Genomic DNA, 18911 nt, shown 5'->3' on the forward strand with positions numbered 1-18911 from the left:
GGGTCAAATTGGATCGAATTGTCCACCACTGAATGGAATTGTGAAAATCGGTAGACAGCTGAATCACATCCTTTAGATTCCCCGCAGATAGATACCACTGGGAAGCTAGGGTCCATTGAGCAGATCTCACGTGCAGGCGTGCCATGGGCGTTACATGAACCGTGGAGGCCATGTGGCCTAGAAGTCTCAACATCTGCCGAGCCATGATCTGCTGAGATGCCCTGGCCATGGAAACAAGAGACAAAAGGTTGTCTGCTCTCGTCTCGGGAAGATAGGCCCGAGCTGTCTGAGAGTCCAGCAGAGCTCCTATGAATTCTAGTTGCTGAACTGGAAGAAGGTGGGACTTTGGGTAATTGATGACAAACCTTAGTAGCTCCAAAAGTCGAATAGTCATTTTCATGGACTGTAGCGCTCCTGCCTGTGAGGTGTTCTTCACCAGCCAGTCATCAAAATAAGGGAACACATGCACTCTCAGTCTGCTTAGCGACGCTGCAACTACCAACAGGCATTTTGTAAACACCTTGGGCGCGGAGGCAAGCCCAAAGGGCAGCACACAATACTGAAAGTGCTGTGTTCCCAGACAGAATCGCAGATACTTCCTGTGAGCTGGGAGAATTGGAATGTGCGTGTAAGCATCCTTTAAATCCAGAGAGCATAGCCAATCGTTTTTCTGAATAGAGGATGGGTGCCCATGATTCAGAAACCATCCTGAACTTTTCTCTGACCAGATATCTGTTCAGGGCCCTTAGGTCGAGGATGGGAAGCATCCCCCCTGTTTTCTTTTGTACTAGGAAGTACCTGTAATAGAATCCCAGCCCTTCTTGCCCTGGTGGAACGGGCTCAACCGCATTGGCGCTGAGAAGGGCAGAGAGTTCCTCTGCAAGTACCTGCCTTTGCTGGAAGCTGAAAGACTGAGCTCCCGGTGGACAATTTGGAGGTTTGAAGATCAAATTGAGGGAGTACCCCAACCGGACTATTTGTAGAACCCACCGGTCGGAGGTTATGAGAGGCCACCTTTGATGAAAAAATTTCAACCTCCCTCTGACCGGTAGATCATCCGGCACAGCTACGTTTATGGCGGCTATGCTCAGCTGGAGCCAGTCAAAAGCCCGTCCCTTGCTTTTGCTGGGGAGCTGCAAGGGCCTGTCTGGGTGCACGCTGTTGACGCGAACATGCGCGCTGGGGCTGAGCCTGAGAAGGCTGTCGGGAAGGTGGATTGTACCTACGTTTATTGTAAGCATAGGGAGCATTCGTCCTTCCCCTGAAAAATCGTCTACCTGTTGAGGTAGATGCTGAAGGCGCCCGGTGGGAGAGTTTGTCGAGGGCAGTTTCCCGCTGGTGGAGCTGCTCTACCACCTGCTCGACCTTCTCATCAAAAATATTATTCCCCTCAGCACGGGACATCCGTAAGCTGCTTCTGGGTCCGATTGTCCAGGTCAGAGGCACGCAGACATGAGAGTCTGTGCATCACTATACCTTGAGCAGCGGATCTGGAGGCAACATCAAAAGTGTCATAAGCACCCCTGGACAGGAATTTACGACACGCCTTCAGCTGCCTGACCACCTCCTGAAAAGGCCTGGTGTGCTCCGGAGGGAGCTTATCCACCAAGTCCGCCAGTTGCTTAACATTGTTCCGCATGTGGATGCTTGTGTACAGCTGGTAAGAATGTTATGGTATAAGCCAATCATCAGAATTAAATGTGTAGCATGATGTTGTGTTGGATCAGATATATATATTTGACACTGCAGCAGAACTGGCTTTCATTCCAAAAGCCCTCTTCCCTCTCCCTTTGGGGAACATTTAAAAGACATTTAAGAGACAAAAGGGTACTGTGCTTCAAAGAGAAATAAAACTCTCTCTGCCCTCCCACCTAAAAAGACTGAACAAAAGCATGACTAAGGTGGATACTTGAAGAATCACATAGACATCTCCACCAGCAGACAGATAGTCTGGAGAAGGCATAACTCCAGCTACTGATAACAAAGACTTCAGAGGGGAAACCATAAACAAGACATTTGCTTGTCAAAGGTATACCTGCCCCTCCCATCAGCTTTCAGACATGTGCAGAAAGGAAGGACTTGTAATGTGTATCTGCTCCAGAGACTGAGGAGGAAGCCTTTTCACATCAAAAGACCATTTGTCAGCAAGATCCAGACAGCAAGTCTTGTGATGTCATAAGACCTGAGACCAAGATACCATAATGCCTTGCAAGTTATCCAGTGCAAACCAGGAAGCAGGTGCTGGGACTCTGATCATATCCTCCTGCAGCTTGCAAGATATAAAAGCAAAAGCTGTTTCCCCAAGATTCAGATTCTCTTCAGCTGCAAGCAACTCAGATGATCCACTCACTGCAGAAGCCCTGTTTCTGTCCTAACCATGTGCTCATCAATCAGCTGGACCACAGCATGCTTGTAACAAGGACTTGTAAGTTAACCTACCTGCTACTTTGTTCTATTTTATGCACAAATTCTCTGTTCTAAGATCCTTTTAAAAACCTACCTCTCGTGTGCAATTGTATATTAAATCAACCTTTTTGAAGCTAAAAATACCGTTTCTTTGTGTTCTGAGTATATGGTATCTTTTATATATACTTAAATTTAATTTATTGCAATTATCACCTTTGGTGATTGGTGGAGAAATTAATATCCTAAAACTTATAAATACAGCGCCTGCTCTTAAATTATAAACAGTAGCGAGTGCTCTAGAGCTCTTTCCCCCAAAATAAATAATTTCTTGTAACAGTAAGACTGAATTTTGGACACGAGCATAGAGGACTGGTAGGATTTCCTCCCAAAAGAGTCAGTCGTAGCCTCTCGCCCCGGGGGCGCCGAGGCGAAATCTCTAGTACTTCTGGCTCTCTTGAGAGCGGAATCCACAACCGCAGAGTTGTGAGGCTCACCACAGGCACGGAGCCAGCTGCCGCTTCCATCGACGGTACCGAGGGCGCAAGCACCCCGGTATCGGAACAGACTGATGCAGCAGCCCTTCCAGGAGAACCAGAAGAATGGCTCGAATGCTCTCCTCCAGAGTCGCTGTCGAGAAAAGCTGTGGGGCCAGTACCGGAGTCGAAGTCAGAATCTGCAAAGGCCTGGGAGGCTGTACCGGGCTGTCCGAAGATCGACGCACCGACACCTCATGTATAGAGGGTGAGCGCTCCTCCCGGTGTCGCGGGTGCCGAATCCCTCGACGCCCCAGAGTTTCCGGTACCATGCCTCGAGGGAGACCGGTGGGGATGCTTCTTCGCCTTCGCTCGAAGCACGTCACTGGTACTCTTCGAAACCGACGAGGACGTGGAATCCACACACCTCTTCGGGGTCGGGTCAGACATCACTCGGTCCCGGTGGGCCTGCACAGCAGGAGCCTTCGAGACAGGTGGAGACCCATTCGACGGCTCACTACTTCCAGCTACAGGGGAGGTTCGGACAGCCATTACCTGCGCTCCCAATGTGGATGCCATCCCCGGTGCCGATATCGACTCCGCCGACCTCGGTACCGAAGTCCATGTCTACGCAGAGTAATCATTCAGAGCTCCGAAAAGGTGGTCCCGAAGAGCTCTTCTCGACGCCTGTGTCCGCTTTTTCAAGCTAAGACACCACTTGCAAGCGTCGGCCCAAGGAACTGGATGCACCAGGAGTGCGGGTCAGTGCCTGAGATCAACCGCTAGCACCGAGCACACTTCTTGAAGGCTTCGATAACATCAGCGGAAAAATCGCGGTGGCGAAGTCAAACGGCTTGATTGTGCCAACTGAGGGCACAAAAAAGGGAACCGCGGACGGGTGGCCCAAAATGGCCACGACAGACCGAAAGGAAACTTAAGAAGGCCAAAAACTAAGGGGAAAAAAAAAAAAAAAAAAGAGGGATTTTCTTTTTTTTTTTTACTTGAAAAGAAAAAACAAGAAAAAGGCGAAGAGAAACAAGAAACAAGCGGCGAACAGCATGCGAAAAGGCGCATAAGATTTTCCTGGGACCTAAGGGAGAGAGACAGACAAGCAGCCACTCTCCATTGCAGAAAAGAAAAAACTGAGGAGGAAACGGATGCGCGTGGGTGGGAAGATGGACGTGCATGCGCAGTGCGTCCATCCCGCGCTTTGCTGGCTGTCGCAAAGCTCTTCAGATTTTACTAGAAAAAAAAATCTCTGTTCCTGGGGCCGCCGTGGACACCGACCCACATATGAGAACAAGCAGCCTGCTTGTCCTCGGAGAAATATTAGTACATATAGACTTGTTAAAAAGTGATAGAAAGGAAGGGCTGCACACAATTACACAGCAGAAAACAAGTTATACCTTTTTTATTTTTTTAAATAATGCATAGTACCTTTTCAGCAGTTAATGCAGCCAAGTGCTGTCTGAATTGATCTAGTTCCTCTAGACTTGGAACAGCCTCGTTGTCAATATAGTAGGGTTTTTTGCAAAGAATGTCACAAAGGTCTTGTTCTTGTTTTTTCAACGTTTTCACTTCCTCCATTCTCTCATCCTTCTGTTTTGATAAAACTTTAAGACGAGTGCGCAAAGCGCTCTCTAGTTCTAGGATTGTGCTATTCTCTTTTTCCTTAAAAAAAAAAAATAAATCATTGTACAATTTATTCAAGTTAAAATTGCATACCACACCACACCTCATAAAACATTTTTTCAGATGACAGCCAAGTGTTCCTGAACAAACCTAGATGGAAGAACTATAGCATTGTTGCTCACCTGCAACAAGGTTTTTCTGAATACAGCAGATTGATCAGGTACACGAGTGATGTCATCACACAGTGCCAGGACAGAACAGCTTTCCCCGAGTTCATGAGTGTGAGCAGAGGTGGCCCTTTCAACACAAGTCACAGGCTTATAGTTAGTGTTTGCATTACTACTCGAGCTATGGAACTAAGACAAGGTATTGTGTGCCTGATCAATCCTGCCATATACAGAACACACACTTTTTGGACTCCAATGGGATTACACGACCCAAGGTAACAATTTCACTGGAGATAGATCTTGTCAGACAAATCTGATTAATTTCTTTGACTGGGTGACCAGAGTTGGATCGAGGGAGGATGCTTGATGTGGTGTATTTAGACTTTAGCAAAGCCTTTGACACAGTTCCGCACAGACTAATAATGAATGCCCTCGGTATGGATCCTAAAGTGACTGACTGGGTTAGGAACTGGTTGAGCAGAAGGCACAGAGGGTAGTTGTAAATACAGCTTATTTGGATGGTATGCTGCAAGGTTCAGTTTTTAACATTTTGTAAGCAATATTGCTGAAGGACTGGTTGGTAAGGTTTGGCTCTTTGCGGATAATACCAAAATCTGCAATAGGGTAGAAACCCCTAACTGTATGGATAACATGAGGAACGCCTTAGCAAAGCTAGAAGAATGGTCTGGAACTTGGCAGCTTAGATTTAATGCTAAAAAATGCAGTCATGGATTTGGGTTGCAAAAACCTGAGGGAATGGTACAGTTTAGGGGGTGAAGAACTTTTGCACGAAAGAGGAGCGGGACTTGGGTGTGATCGTACAGGATGATCTTAAGGTGGCCAAACAGGTAAAAAAGGTGACAGCGAAAGCTAGAAAGATGTTTGGGTGCATAAGGAGAGGAATGGCCAGTAGGAAAAAGGAGGTGATGATGTCCTTGTATAAGACTCTGGTGAAACCTCATTTAATACTATGTACAATTCTGGAGACCGCACCTTCAAAAAGATATAAACCGAGAGTGGCTACTGTCTCAATATCGGGGAACTCCAAAGAAACTGGATAATCAGCTCCAGTCAATTCATCCCCTGCCTACTGAAACCAGCTAAGGCAAGCCCTGGCTGCATAAGAACTGCAGAGACTTCAAAAGGAGAGTTTTAAAGACTACAACTTCCCGTCTTGAGGCATCTTTTAGACCTAGTCCCCACCCCTTCCATAGGAAGGGTAGCCTTTTTTTGAAACTGAATCTACCAAGAGTCCATCTTAGGTAATTTCAAACTTCTCAAGCTCATCTTAAGAGATAGCGTAAAGGCGGGACCATAGCTCGAGCCACCCAAAGAATGGCATCCAAAGTGGACCACTAACTACTACTACTACTACTATTACAAATCATTTCTATAGCTCTACCAGTCATATGCAGTGCTTCACAGTTGAACATGAAGAAAAGACAGTCCCTGCTCAAAAGAGCATACAATCTGTAATCAGTTCCTACATAGCTTTATGGACTGGGAAAGACTGTGGCTTTTTGATGCTAGCCATTTTAGGATCAAAGAAGGACGTCTGAGAGTCAGGGGAAGAAATATTAGAACCACTAGAGCCTGGCAATTTCTCTCTACAGAAAGGGTAAATTAGACCTTACCTGCTAATTTGCTTTCCTTTAGTCCCTCCGGACTGGCCCAGAATGTGACCGATGGGTTGTGTACGCCTTTCAGCAGGTGGAGACTGAGAAAAAAAAACTGACTCTAGGAGCCAATAAGAGCCCTTGGCAACCAGAGAAAGATCCAGTAATAAAGTACCAAAGCAGAAGTAAAGCCAGAGAAGAAACAAACTGTGCATCCAAAAACCCGAGCAGCCACCGGCACATTGCCAACAAAGGGCGAGTGCCTTTAAACATATCATTGTCCTTCAAAACGGGACATCTCAGCAAAACAGAAAAAAATTTCTGTAATTTATATGCCTGCTATCTAATGATCATGGAGCCATCGGCTCCACAGATCCAGGACAGTAAATTAGGTAGAAAATAAAATTAGGTATAAAAACCAACTGGGAACGGAGACTGACCCACAAATGGACCCCAGAAGAAACAGTCGTTTTAGTCGGAACCGAAAAACGGACCTGATCGAGAACAGAGTGACCTCGTGGTCACCCTCCCAGGTTGAGATCGCAGGTCAGAGCGCAGATTGCCAGCCGGACCGAAGAGCCACCAAGCAGAACCGGTAAGTGGCGATCGGAACTAGTGGCGGCGGCAAAGAGCTTGTCATGGCCCCGAAGAAGGGAGAGGCAGTTGCACCTCTCCCCAAGGGGGACCCAAAGAGGCCCGCTTACCCAGCCCTGGCTCCCGCTCGCCTGCCTCCCACCCCGCGTTGCTAGAGGCGTCCAAACCTCCTTTACATCCCACCCGGTGCCCCGACGGACGGCTAGACTCCACATACTTGATTCCGCTTAGTCGAAAGTTCCCAGCTCGCATCCGGCATTTCATGGGGTGACACCATCGCATCGCACTGCTGCACCTCAGGAGCAGGAGAGGCAATCGAACCTCTTCCTCAGAGGACCACGCAAGGCCAACCCGACAGCGACTATAGCCCAGCTTGGCTGCCCGCCAGCAACAGATGCGACCAATTGACCCGACCGAAGTAACGGAGGTAAGAGAGGCACTCCGAGCCGGAGAACACAGACTTCCGACCTAACCACGATCCAGCCCCCGATGCAGCAGCGGCCCTGCAGACTAGGCAGACAACCACCTCCTTTCCCCAACTACCCAGGGCGGCATTTACCAAGTCCAGCCTTCCCCCTTCCCACTGCCTGCCCATTTGGAGTGAAGCGTGGAGACCGGATCGCCACACTGTGGTCAATGCGGTCGTGCAATCCAGCCCTGCGACAAACCCCACTCTTCACTACCTGCACACTAGAACCTGAACGACGGCACGGAATTGAAACAGACCAAAGAGAAACTTAGGACCGCCAGAGACTGGGGAGATACAAGGTAGGAAGAAACGGAGACAATACAACTGAAGAAGACTGAGCCATCAATAGGAACACAGGGAAGGGAAAAACAATGCGGTTGGAGGAGATCGAGCCCATCCGCTGAGACCTGGAGCAAGGAGGTGATTCCACCACTACCGACTCCCCCAGCTCCCATCATTGCCTTAGGACATATTAAAACGGAATCCTACCTCATCCACTGCCACATCTCTCACCACTTAAAGAGATCCTACCCGAGGAAATTCCTCCACACACCGACTGAACTAGGGGTCTCCATTAATCAGCAACCAAACCACAAACGCAACACCCATACACATAGAGTCCCTAAACCTGGAGCATCACTCCTACACTCGCAACCACACACTAACTCAAGGAAGGACGAGAGACACTGAGCGACTCTGAGCTAACCACAGCGAATTCAACACCAAAATGAACACCACCAAGTTGCTCCTAACAATTTATTCACTATCATTAATACACCATACACTAACCACCCCCCTTATGAACACCAACAACATACCCACATTACACAACCTAAACATACCAACCAGATACAATACACTTCACCAAAACAGCAACAACCAAAACAATGGAAGATTTACCACACACGGACAGAACCAACATAAAGGAAAGAAAGGACACAATAAACCCACACTACAGGAGAATAGACAACTGATGAAAATCAACACAACCTCAAACCCAACCGACCCCTATCAAAAAATCCAAGTGGGTTACATAAATGGCAACAACAGACTGGATCACGGCAGACAACCTTGATCTACTATTCATCAGTGAAACCTGGATCCATGACCACAAGGACCTCATAATTCTAGATCTATGTCCTCCAGGCTACAAAATCACTCACTAGACAAGAAAAGGAAAAAAAAAGAGGAGGCATAGCACTAATCTATAGATCCCACTTCACAGTAACAACAACTGCCGAGTCTATAACACCACAACTTGAAATCGCTTCACTTAGAAGTCACTGCACTACCTTACTTGACCACCTAAATGCTGTGTTGTTTTACAGACCACCAGGCAACCGGCAAGAATCCCACCCTCACTTCATGGACTTGATATTGAATACTTGTGTATCTAACTTTAACTTACTGATATTAGGGGACATAAACCTACACCTAGAAGACCCTAACGCAACCAAGGACTTCCTCCAACTATGGAACCTCAACTGGCCTACTATGCAAGCAATTCATGCTAAAGGACACACACTCGACCTCATCACACAGAAACTGTCCTCAGATTTTAACCTAATCCTAACAGACACAAAATGGTCAGACATACAATGGTCAGACCACCACCAACTAAACCTTACCCTACAATGGTGGAAAAAAGGCTCACACCACAAACAAGTATACACCACACACACCACGAGAGGCCAAATTGACCCTGTCATATTCTGGCAACAGATCTACAAGGAGGAATGGATAGCACAAACAGAATCCAAACACTACCTCCTCAATTGGGACAACAGAAGCATATTGAATAAAATCGCACCACTACAAACAAGAACCTCACAACGTCGCATCTCGGTACCATGGTTCAAAGAACTGAAACAATTAACAATACTAGCTAGGAGACTTGAACAAGCATGGGAAAAAACAAAAGATGATCACTCACTCAATGCATGGAAACAAATGCAAAGGAAATACAAATATACAAAAAGACAAACCAAAAGGTCATACTACAAAACCAAAATAGGGCCAGACTACAAAGACAAGCATAAACTCTTCCAACTCGTGAACAAACTACTAGACACAACACCGGTTACCACATCCAACACAGACACCCCATCAGCAGACAACCTTGCTACATACTTCAACGAGAAAATTATAAAACTGCGACTCACGTTACCACTCAATACCACCGACCACAAACAATTCTTTGACTGCCTAGACCCAACCCCCAATGAATACCCAGCAGACCGAATCTGGAGAAACATCGACCTACTGACCAACGAAACTGTCACTCAAGCTATCAACAGGTTCGCCAAATCCCAATGCAAACTGGACATATGTCCCAATAACCTAATAAAATTTGCCCCACAACACTTTATAACAGATCTCACAGCACACCTAAACCACATGGTCTCTTCCCTAAGGACAAAGGAAATATACTACTCACTCCAATACCAAAAGATACAAAGAAAAAAAGCAAATGACATAACTATCGCCCGGTAGCATCCATCCCTCTTGCAGTGAAACTAATGGAAAGCATGATAACCAACCAAATCACCGACTACCTGAACAAAGGTGAAATTAGGCCTCACCTGCTAATTTTCTTTCCTCTAGATCCTCCATACCGTTCAAGACGCTTGGGTTATGCACTCCTACCAGCAGAGGGAGACTGAGAACACAAACTTCTTATACAAGTAGCCTGTGCAGACCTTCTACTAACCAGTAAAACCGTAACAAAGCAGAGGAACAAAACCACTGAATCCACACTCCGATCTCCTCCCCTTAAGACGGGGGAATTCAACTGCAGATGGGCACAAACGGTACCATAAACTGCCCTTAGTAAAACTCCAGGACCCAAATTACAGGAGCTACTAGAAATATCAGCAACTGAAGATGCTGGACCATTTTTTACAACCATATGTGAAGTTGGCAAAATCCTACATACAAGACACAGCCCATTTCTTGAGGTATGTGGATAATATAGGTGACGTGTCTTCCACTGTGATATTGGTTAAGCTTCACATCGAAGCGTTATATTCGAACATCCCTCAAGAGGCTGCTCTGAATATTGTTGAGAGAACTTTGAGGAAGAGATCTGAGAATGACAGGATACCTACAAATTTTTTGATGGCGTTGGCGGGTTTGGTGTTGAAGAAGAATTAATTTGAGTTGGACAAAAAAAAATTTCTGCAGAAGGGTGTGGCGATGGGCACAGCAGTGGCCCCCAGTGTGGCTAACTTATATGTTAGCGACTTTGAGGAAAGCCAGTTGTTTCAATCGATGTGGTATACAGAAAACATTACACATTGGTATCGCTTTATTGATGACGTATTTTTCTTGTGGCATTCCACTGAGATTCAACTAATTCAATTTTTGGAGTGGTATCGCTTTATTGATGACGTATTTTTCTTGTGGCGTTCCACTGAGATTCAACTAATTCAATTTTTGGAGTGGTTAAATAATATTGACAGCAATTTGAAATTTTCTATGAAGAACAGTTATGAAAATATTGCATTTTGGACACATGGGTACATAAAGTTCAGGGACAACCACAAGTAAAAGTGTACCATAAACCTACTGACCGTAATACTTTACTGCAGTTCAGTAGTCATCATCCTCGCCAATTGAAATGGTCCCTTCCAGTGGGTCAATTCTTACGGTTGCGTGGAATATGTTCTACGGATGAGTCCTTTAACGTTCAAGCAACAGCTCTTACTATGAAATTACGAGCTAGAGGATATTCTCAAAAATGCATTAAAAAGGCATATAAGAGCGCTCTGTGTGCCCAGCGCCTGTTTTTGCTTCTAGAAAAATTATCAGCTGGTCCATACCAAGTTCCGTAATATTGACCGACAGAGAAATCAAGGGGGTCATAGCCCATGTGGAAAATGTCAATTTTGTGTTCAAACTAGTATTTTGTCACAATGGACCCATGCAAGTACACAACAAACGTTTGTGATGGTGCATTTAACGACATGTCAGTCATCTTATGTGGTGTATATTATTTACTGCCCTTGTACCTTATATTATGTGGGTCGCATGATAAGGACAATGAGAACCCGTTTGGTGGAACATAAGTCGTCTTACGACAAAAACACTTACAGCTCCTATGGTTTCTCATTGTTTACACCACCACCATGCGTTCTCAGATTTACGATGGTTCATTATATAGACCTCGTACCCCAGTTGGAAGGAGGAGGAGATCGAGCAGCTGTTTTGACGCGGAGAGAGCAGTGGTGGATATTGAAAGCTTCAGACTATTTGTCTTCAAGGTCTCAATGAAAAATATAGAGTGGAACTCCATGACTTGATTTAGCCTCTTTGGGAGCTCTTTTTTAGATTGGATGTCAACTTTGATTGATTACATGTTGCCTGTTAACGTTTAGCCAATAAGAATGTGACTCTAGTAGTCCCAATTGACTAATGGTAACTTATTTAATTGCAGTGACGTCACGAGAGCAACCGGACGTTTTTAAGCCAATGATATAAAAGCGCCTTGGAAGAACTGAGCAAGTGCAAAGAGTATGGTGTTGCGGTCTCAGCCGACAACAAGAGATGGCATGACATTTAACCCAAGTCCCTGAAGAAATCAGTGAAACCTGCGGTGTCGGGCATGACTAGGGGAAACCTAATGGATTTATGCGTGTGAGATCGGGAGTTAAAAGTAACAAGGGTGCTTTATCATAAAAAGCAAATGGAAATTAAAGAAAAAATAAAAGACCACAAAGGATAAAAGACGGAGCCAGCCAAAGAATCGTCTGAAAGATAAGTTCACGTTTTGTATGAGCACTGTTTAAGAGTATTTTATTAGCACTTTTGGACTGTTGCAATAGCACGTATATGCACATATAAGAAAAAGCCCTATGAAAGAGGTGCTATTCCACCAGGCAAAAAACAAATGATATTGCCTTAAAAGCGGTGGTATGTTCTGAGGGCTCTTTCAAATAATAGTTTTTGATGAACAGCATGAGGATATTTAGGCTTAATAAACAACCACTTTGTTATATGTGCTTTGATTTGATTGGTCTAGATAATAATAAATAACGGCTTGGATGATCTTCAATAAATTATCAACGACAGTATATAGCTGACATACAAATAATGATAGTTATGAGTGATGCACAGTTTAAGTGAGGAAAAAGCCTCAATTACCAAGGAGAACTCCTGTGTTGGACAGCCAACTTAAGGGAGCCACCTTGAAATCATCACGGGCTAAAAACCTCTTAAATTATCATTTCACATTTGAGCCTGATGCTTAAATCTTAGAGGCACTAAGTTGCATTAATCTTGCACTTATCTTAGGACAGCTGTCAAGTCGTATCCACCTTCCATGGTCCGACTTCGGCCCGAGTTTCGGTGACTGCCTCAGGGTCCGTGGTTAACCGACTAGCTGTATTCCTAAAAAACAATCAAATGATGATCGTACCACTCATTTCTCTCGCGGCGACCTCCATTTGTAACTTTATATATTCCTTACATTAAATGCTGCAGTTCTTATTTTCTGTGAGTGCTACCAACATGGCTTCCCTTTATAAAGCCTGACGTCAGACGCTAATAAAGTAGTCCACCAATAGACAGCCGGTTCCATACCCCATGTGTATAGTGACGAGGCTAGACCCAATGTTAGCCGTTCTTCAGGAGTATAGATCTGATCTGTCAAAAACTTTTGAAAAACTGATTCCATTCTATCCTTGTATTGATCCCATATGGGTGTAAGGTATTCAATCGATGAATCCACCGTTGTTCTTGCTGTAGTAGGCGGAGTTTCTTATCACCTCCCCAGACATTCCAGCTCAGTTGTTTTAATACTAGGCATCTTAAGGTATCAAACGCATGCCCTTCTTTAATGCAATGTGCTGCAAACAGAGCTGTCATCTTTTTAGTGTTGACATTGCTTTTATGTTCAGCTAGTCTTATGGACAGTGTTCAGGATGTCTGATCTATATATAGTTTATTGCACCCACAAATAATGCAATAAACTACCCAATCCGACTTACAGGATGTGTTGTGATTTAAATAATAAGTCCTCTTAGATTGTGGATCAATTAATTCTTTTGTTTCAAGCATCATTATACACATACCACAGTTGCTACATCTCTTATGTCCATTAACATTAGTATATTGTGTCCTTGGTTGTCTCAAAACCGTAGGTGATATTTCTTTTAGATTTCGTCCTCTACTAAAGGACAATCTTAACTCTGTTCTGTCTAACCCAAGTAACGTCTGTAATACATGACAATTATTCTTAATGATGTTAGCTACTTTATTGGACATGTTGCTAAAGCGCAACACACATGTAATAGGTTCACAGTCAGTCGTCTTCTCTGTACTTCCTTGCATAAAGAGGTAATCCCGATTATTGTATTTGGCATGTCTGTATGCCTTCTGGATAATCTCCTCTGGGTATCCTCTACTTTTAAGTCTTGTACCTAATTCTTTAGCTTTCTCTCTAAACACAGAATCTTCAGAACATATCCGCCTATAGCGAATAAATTGGGAAAAGGGCAGGCTGTCTTTAAGCCTCTTAGGATGGCAACTCCCATATTCCAGAAATGTATTTCTATCGGTTGTTTTCCGAAACACAGTGGTATGCAGCTCTCTGTTCTTAATAATAAATACATCCAAAAATGAAATGGCTTCAAAATCCGATTGTACAGTGAACCTCAAAGTAGAGTGGCAGCTGTTCAAATAGTCAGTAAAATGCTTTAATTCATCCTTAGAACCTGACCATAGACAAAAAACATCGTCAATAAATCTAATCCACAATTTAGCCTTCTGAAATAAGGAAGTTGTGTACACATGTGCCTCTTCAAATCTAGCCACAAATAAATTCGCTACTGAGGGGGCAATGGTAAAACCCAGAGTCTTCCTTCAAACTGGAAAAAGTTATTCTGTAGGGCTAACGCCGCTAATTCTACAATGAAGGAGGTGGGTATTTTACAATCATTCCATTGCTCCAGAGTGTCCTTCACAATGTTAATCGCTTCATCCTACTACTACTACTTAACATTTCTAGAGCGCTACTAGGGTTACGCAGCGCTGTACAATTTAACAAAGAGAGACAGTCCCTGCTCAAAGAGCTTACAATCTAATAGACAAGTGAACGGTCGGTCCGATAGGGGCAGTCAAATTGGGGCAGTCTGGATTCACTGAACGGTAAGGGTTAGATGCCGAACGCAGCATTGAAGAGGTGGGCTTTAAGCAAAGACTTGAAGATGGGTAGGGAGGGGGCTTGGCGTAAGGGCTCAGGAAAGTTGTTCCAAGCATAGGGTGAGGCGAGGCAGAATGAGCGGAGCCTGGAGTTGGCGGTGGTGGATAAGGGTACTGAGAGGAGGGATTTATCCTGTGAACGGAGGTTACGGGCGTGAACGTAAGGGGAGATGAGGGTAGAAAGATAGTGAGGGGCAGCAGACTGAGTGCATTTGTAGGTAAGAAGGAGAAGCTTAAATTGAATGCGGTATCTGATCGGAAGCCAGTGAAGTGACCTGAGGAGAGGGGTGATATGAGTATATCGGTTCTGGCGGAATATGAGACGTGCAGCAGAATGATTGTATATAAGCTGGTGACATCCATTGTAACCAACAGCCAATTATCTTCTACATTTCCAACTTTTTGTAGTTGAACTAGAAAATCTGTCGTATCCTTAATGTACGATCTCGTCTGTTGTACACAATCGGCGTCCAGGGGGATCCGTTAGTCTTTTATGGATCTTAGGTAGAGTGTAAAATCTTGGAATGCACAGAGCTTTTGTGTTCAGAAATGCAAACTCTTTTTGTGTAATGAAACTTCTTGCAAATCCATTCCCTGTGACTGCAAATATCTTTTCTTGTAGCATCTGAGTGGGATCTTGCCATAACGCCTCATAATCACATGGATTTAATAATTGTCTAAGTGCGTCCTTTACATACTCAACCCTATCCTGTATTACTATCAAACCTCCCTTATCAGCCTTCCTAATTACTATTTCTCTGTTCTCCCTTAGCGATTCTATCGCTAATAATTCCTGTCTGGAACAATTACTATGTCCTCTATACCTGTGCCCTTCCAATTTTTCAAGTTCTTTAACAACTAATTGTCTAAAAATGGTCACTGCTGGTTCTGATGGAGTGGGGGGCACCCATTTGGATTTTAATTTGACCCTAGATATTTCTGATCTCTCCTCCTCCTGTTCCGAGAAGAATGTTTTAATCCTTACGGTGCAGAGAAATCTCTCTAAATCAACGCTACTCTGAAATGTGTCATGGAAAACTGTAGGTACAAAAGTGAATCCTTTAGCTAATACATTATGTTCATCTACTGATAATGTATAACAGATCAGATCTATACTCCTGAAGAACGGCTAACATTGGGTCTAGCCTCGTCACTATACGTGGGTATGGAACCGGCTGTCTATTGGTGGACTACTTTATTAGCGTCTGATGTCAGGCTTTATAAAGGGAAGCCATGTTGGTAGCACTCACAGAAAATAAGAACTGCAGCATTTAATGTAAGGAATATATAAAGTTACAAATGGAGGTCGCCGCAAGAGAAATGAGTGGTACGATCATCATTTGATTATGTTTTTTAGGAATACAGCTAGTCGGTTAACCACGGACCCTGAGGCAGTCACCGAAACTCGGGCCGTGGAAGGTGGATTCGACTTGACAGCTGTCCTAAGATAAGTGCAAGATTAATGCAACTTAGTGCCTCTAAGATTTAAGCATCAGGCTCAAGTGTGAAATGATAATTTAAGAGGTTTTTAGCCTGTGATGATTTTGAGGTGGCTCCCTTAAGTTGGCTGTCCAACACAGGAGTTCTCCTTGGTAATTGAGGCTTTTTCCTCACTTAAACTGTGCATCATTCATAACTATCTTGATTTGAGTGGTGCCAGCAGTCCGGATTATCAGGGTCCATGACTGAGCATCAACTCTTCTTAGCAGCTAAAATGACAATTGCCAGAGCGTGAAAAGATTTAGCAGGTCCCTCTCTGGAGGGCCGATATATTGTTTGTGCTGAGTTGCAGAACTATGAGACGATTACAGCTGCTCTGCAGAGTAGGAGGCAGTAAGAGGAAAAATGGTCCCCAGTAACTTGATAGGTGATCAGCACTCTCCCTGCATCTTACCTTGTCTGGATTGGTACTCTCCCTCAAGATCTTTGCTCCAGTTGTCCTGTCTAATTGCCCCTCCATATCTGGTTGCATCACTTTGGCTTTGGTAACTTTTCATAGGCTTCCATGCCTTCTTGCCTTACTGCCTCTCTAAGGGATTTGATGGGTGGGGGTAGGAGAGGTAGGTGTAAGACTATCTATAAAAAACATATTCAGGGTGCAACAAGCAGGAGGATATACCATGCAGGAAGGCGAGGTGAGAGAATGGACCTGTGTCTCCTCCCAATGAACTGCTGGCTACACCCCCACCTTTAATCTTATGATTAAAGTTTTTAATCAAAATGCAGCCCTACTTTTTATGGAATTCAATGCCTTTAATGTTATGCACAAAACCACTCTTTCCAAAATTCAAGGCAGCATTAAAAACCTACCTTTTCAGGAGTGTGCGTGTGTGATCTAACTTTGGGAAGGGATAGTCCACAGCATAGGTTCTAGCTGCTCATCCCTTAACTTACATATGAAATGACATTCTTTTCCTTTTCTCTCCGATTTTAATTAGCCTTTATAACCCACCTTATGTTTTACAAGAAAGTTGATATATAAAATGAAATAAACCATAAGGCCTTGAGGTGAGTTCCTTCCCCCACCCACTAGAGCCCTTTTATTGATTTTTAGGAATTTTTCAGGTACCCTTCTGAGTTGGCACCTCCACAGAGGATCCAGTTTACATAAATCAAACTTACTTCAAACGAAGGCAAGTTAAGTTCTTGGCAGAGTGTTTTAAGCTCCTTGCGGCAAAGAGCAATATTCTTTAACAGGCGTTCTTTGAGACTCTCCTCCTCCGCTATCATCATGTCCAAGAGACTCTGAGGGGGGTGAGGGGGAAGCAGAAAAATAAACCCATGCATATTAGTAGGATAATTGTCCAGTCTCTATAGTATTGTCTTTGATTATATTCAAACAGACTAATACTCTAATGAGAAGGTGAATTTTATAGTTGCACCTATTAAAATGTTTCTTTTCCTGTAGTCCTGCTGTATCATTCTGAACTGTTTGGATTGTTCTCTGGCTACCAGCAGATGGTAGTAGAGAACTGACTGATTCCAGTGACATCACTAGTATAAAGGGGGCAAGGAGGTTAGATGAAAAACAGGAGACGGGGTGAGCCTATCTAGTCCATTATATGGGCTGAAGCCAGTAGGCGGAGCTCGCTGCCATTTTAGTATACCAAAACAATAGCAAACGCTATTGAAAATTGCAAAAGATTATTAGAAATAAATAACTGCCCATGCGTGGCCCATCTATAAAAAAAATCTAAAGCTGATCCAGTTGGATAGGTAGTGCCTTAAAAGGAGGCAGACAAAAGATTTTCTTTTTAACTTATTTCACAGCTTTTTTTTTTTTTTTTTTTGAAAATATCTTTATTATTAGAAGAAAAGACATGTACCATTTGAACATCACATTCCGGCTCAATGAAGCCAACTATTTCCAATATTTCCAATATCTAGCAGCCGATAATAACCTATGAATACAATGAATACATTGACTACATGTGTCAGCTAACAAACCTTATTGTATAACCTTAACATAATACAACTTTCAAAATGAGGCCATTTTAAACATAAATATATCTCCTCTGCCCTTCCCTCTAACTTTTTAGTTTATTTATTTGAAAGCTTCCCATAACTAGATATAGATATCATGAAATAAAAGCTGAATATCACTAAAACAGCTTAAAAAGCGATTGTAGCTGACAGAAACAGCACTTATAAACTGTATTTTGTACTCATTTTTATACACAGTTCTATACAATACAGATGGCCAAATTTCAGTGAAGGTATCCCGTTTTCTGTTGGGTTCATCTTAACTGCTGTTGCAATCTGCCGCCTTGGGAAGCCTGTTGATGGGATATATTGAAATTAAATGGAAGTAAAATTAAACTCTTTCATTGGGATACATGGAATCACATCATCTGTTTTGAAGAAGTTTACATTTTAGATACACAAATGGATTATTCTGTTTTGAACATGTTTCAGGGGCAAGTGGTTTTTAAGTCAAAATAAATGTTTCATGCAGATGGGAAAATTAGGTTCTTATCTTGGTAATTTTCTTTCCTTTAGTCACAGCAGACGAATCCATTAACTGATGGGTTGTATCCAGCAGGTGGAGATAGAGAACACTGAAAAACCATAGTGTCCCTTGAACGGCTAGCTCCATCTGCCTTCAGTATTCGAAATTTCCAAAGCAGAGTGAATCCTCAAAGTAGAATAACATGAACATTCCTCACAGCGAACAACCGCCCCAGAGCAGGAGCATCCAAGGAGGGACAATCTCAACCTCCTGTAATAGAACAGCATGTAGAAATTCTGAGAACTGGTTTTCAACTTCTCCCGATGAGATACAATATCTGCATAAAATATCTGAACAAAAAAACAAAGTCAGGCAGGGAGGGATCATGGATTCATCTGCTGTGAC

The 18911-nt window shown here is 43.7% G+C and overlaps 1 protein-coding gene across 3 annotated transcripts in view; it reads right to left on the minus strand.

Annotated features, from left to right (window-relative positions):
• Positions 1-18911, minus strand: part of PRC1 (protein regulator of cytokinesis 1) — a 173790-nt gene that overhangs the window by 125126 nt on the left and 29753 nt on the right. For all 3 annotated transcript variants that reach the window (XM_030189664.1, XM_030189665.1, XM_030189663.1), the window contains exons 3-4: positions 17180-17302; positions 4317-4550 (exon numbers count right to left, since the gene is read on the minus strand). In XM_030189664.1, the coding sequence (XP_030045524.1) occupies positions 4317-4550; positions 17180-17302 (357 nt within the window). The remainder of the gene's footprint in view (positions 1-4316; positions 4551-17179; positions 17303-18911) is intronic.

This window comes from Microcaecilia unicolor, chromosome 1 (assembly GCF_901765095.1).
Source record: "Microcaecilia unicolor chromosome 1, aMicUni1.1, whole genome shotgun sequence".
In the NCBI taxonomy this organism is placed as follows: domain Eukaryota; kingdom Metazoa; phylum Chordata; class Amphibia; order Gymnophiona; family Siphonopidae; genus Microcaecilia; species Microcaecilia unicolor.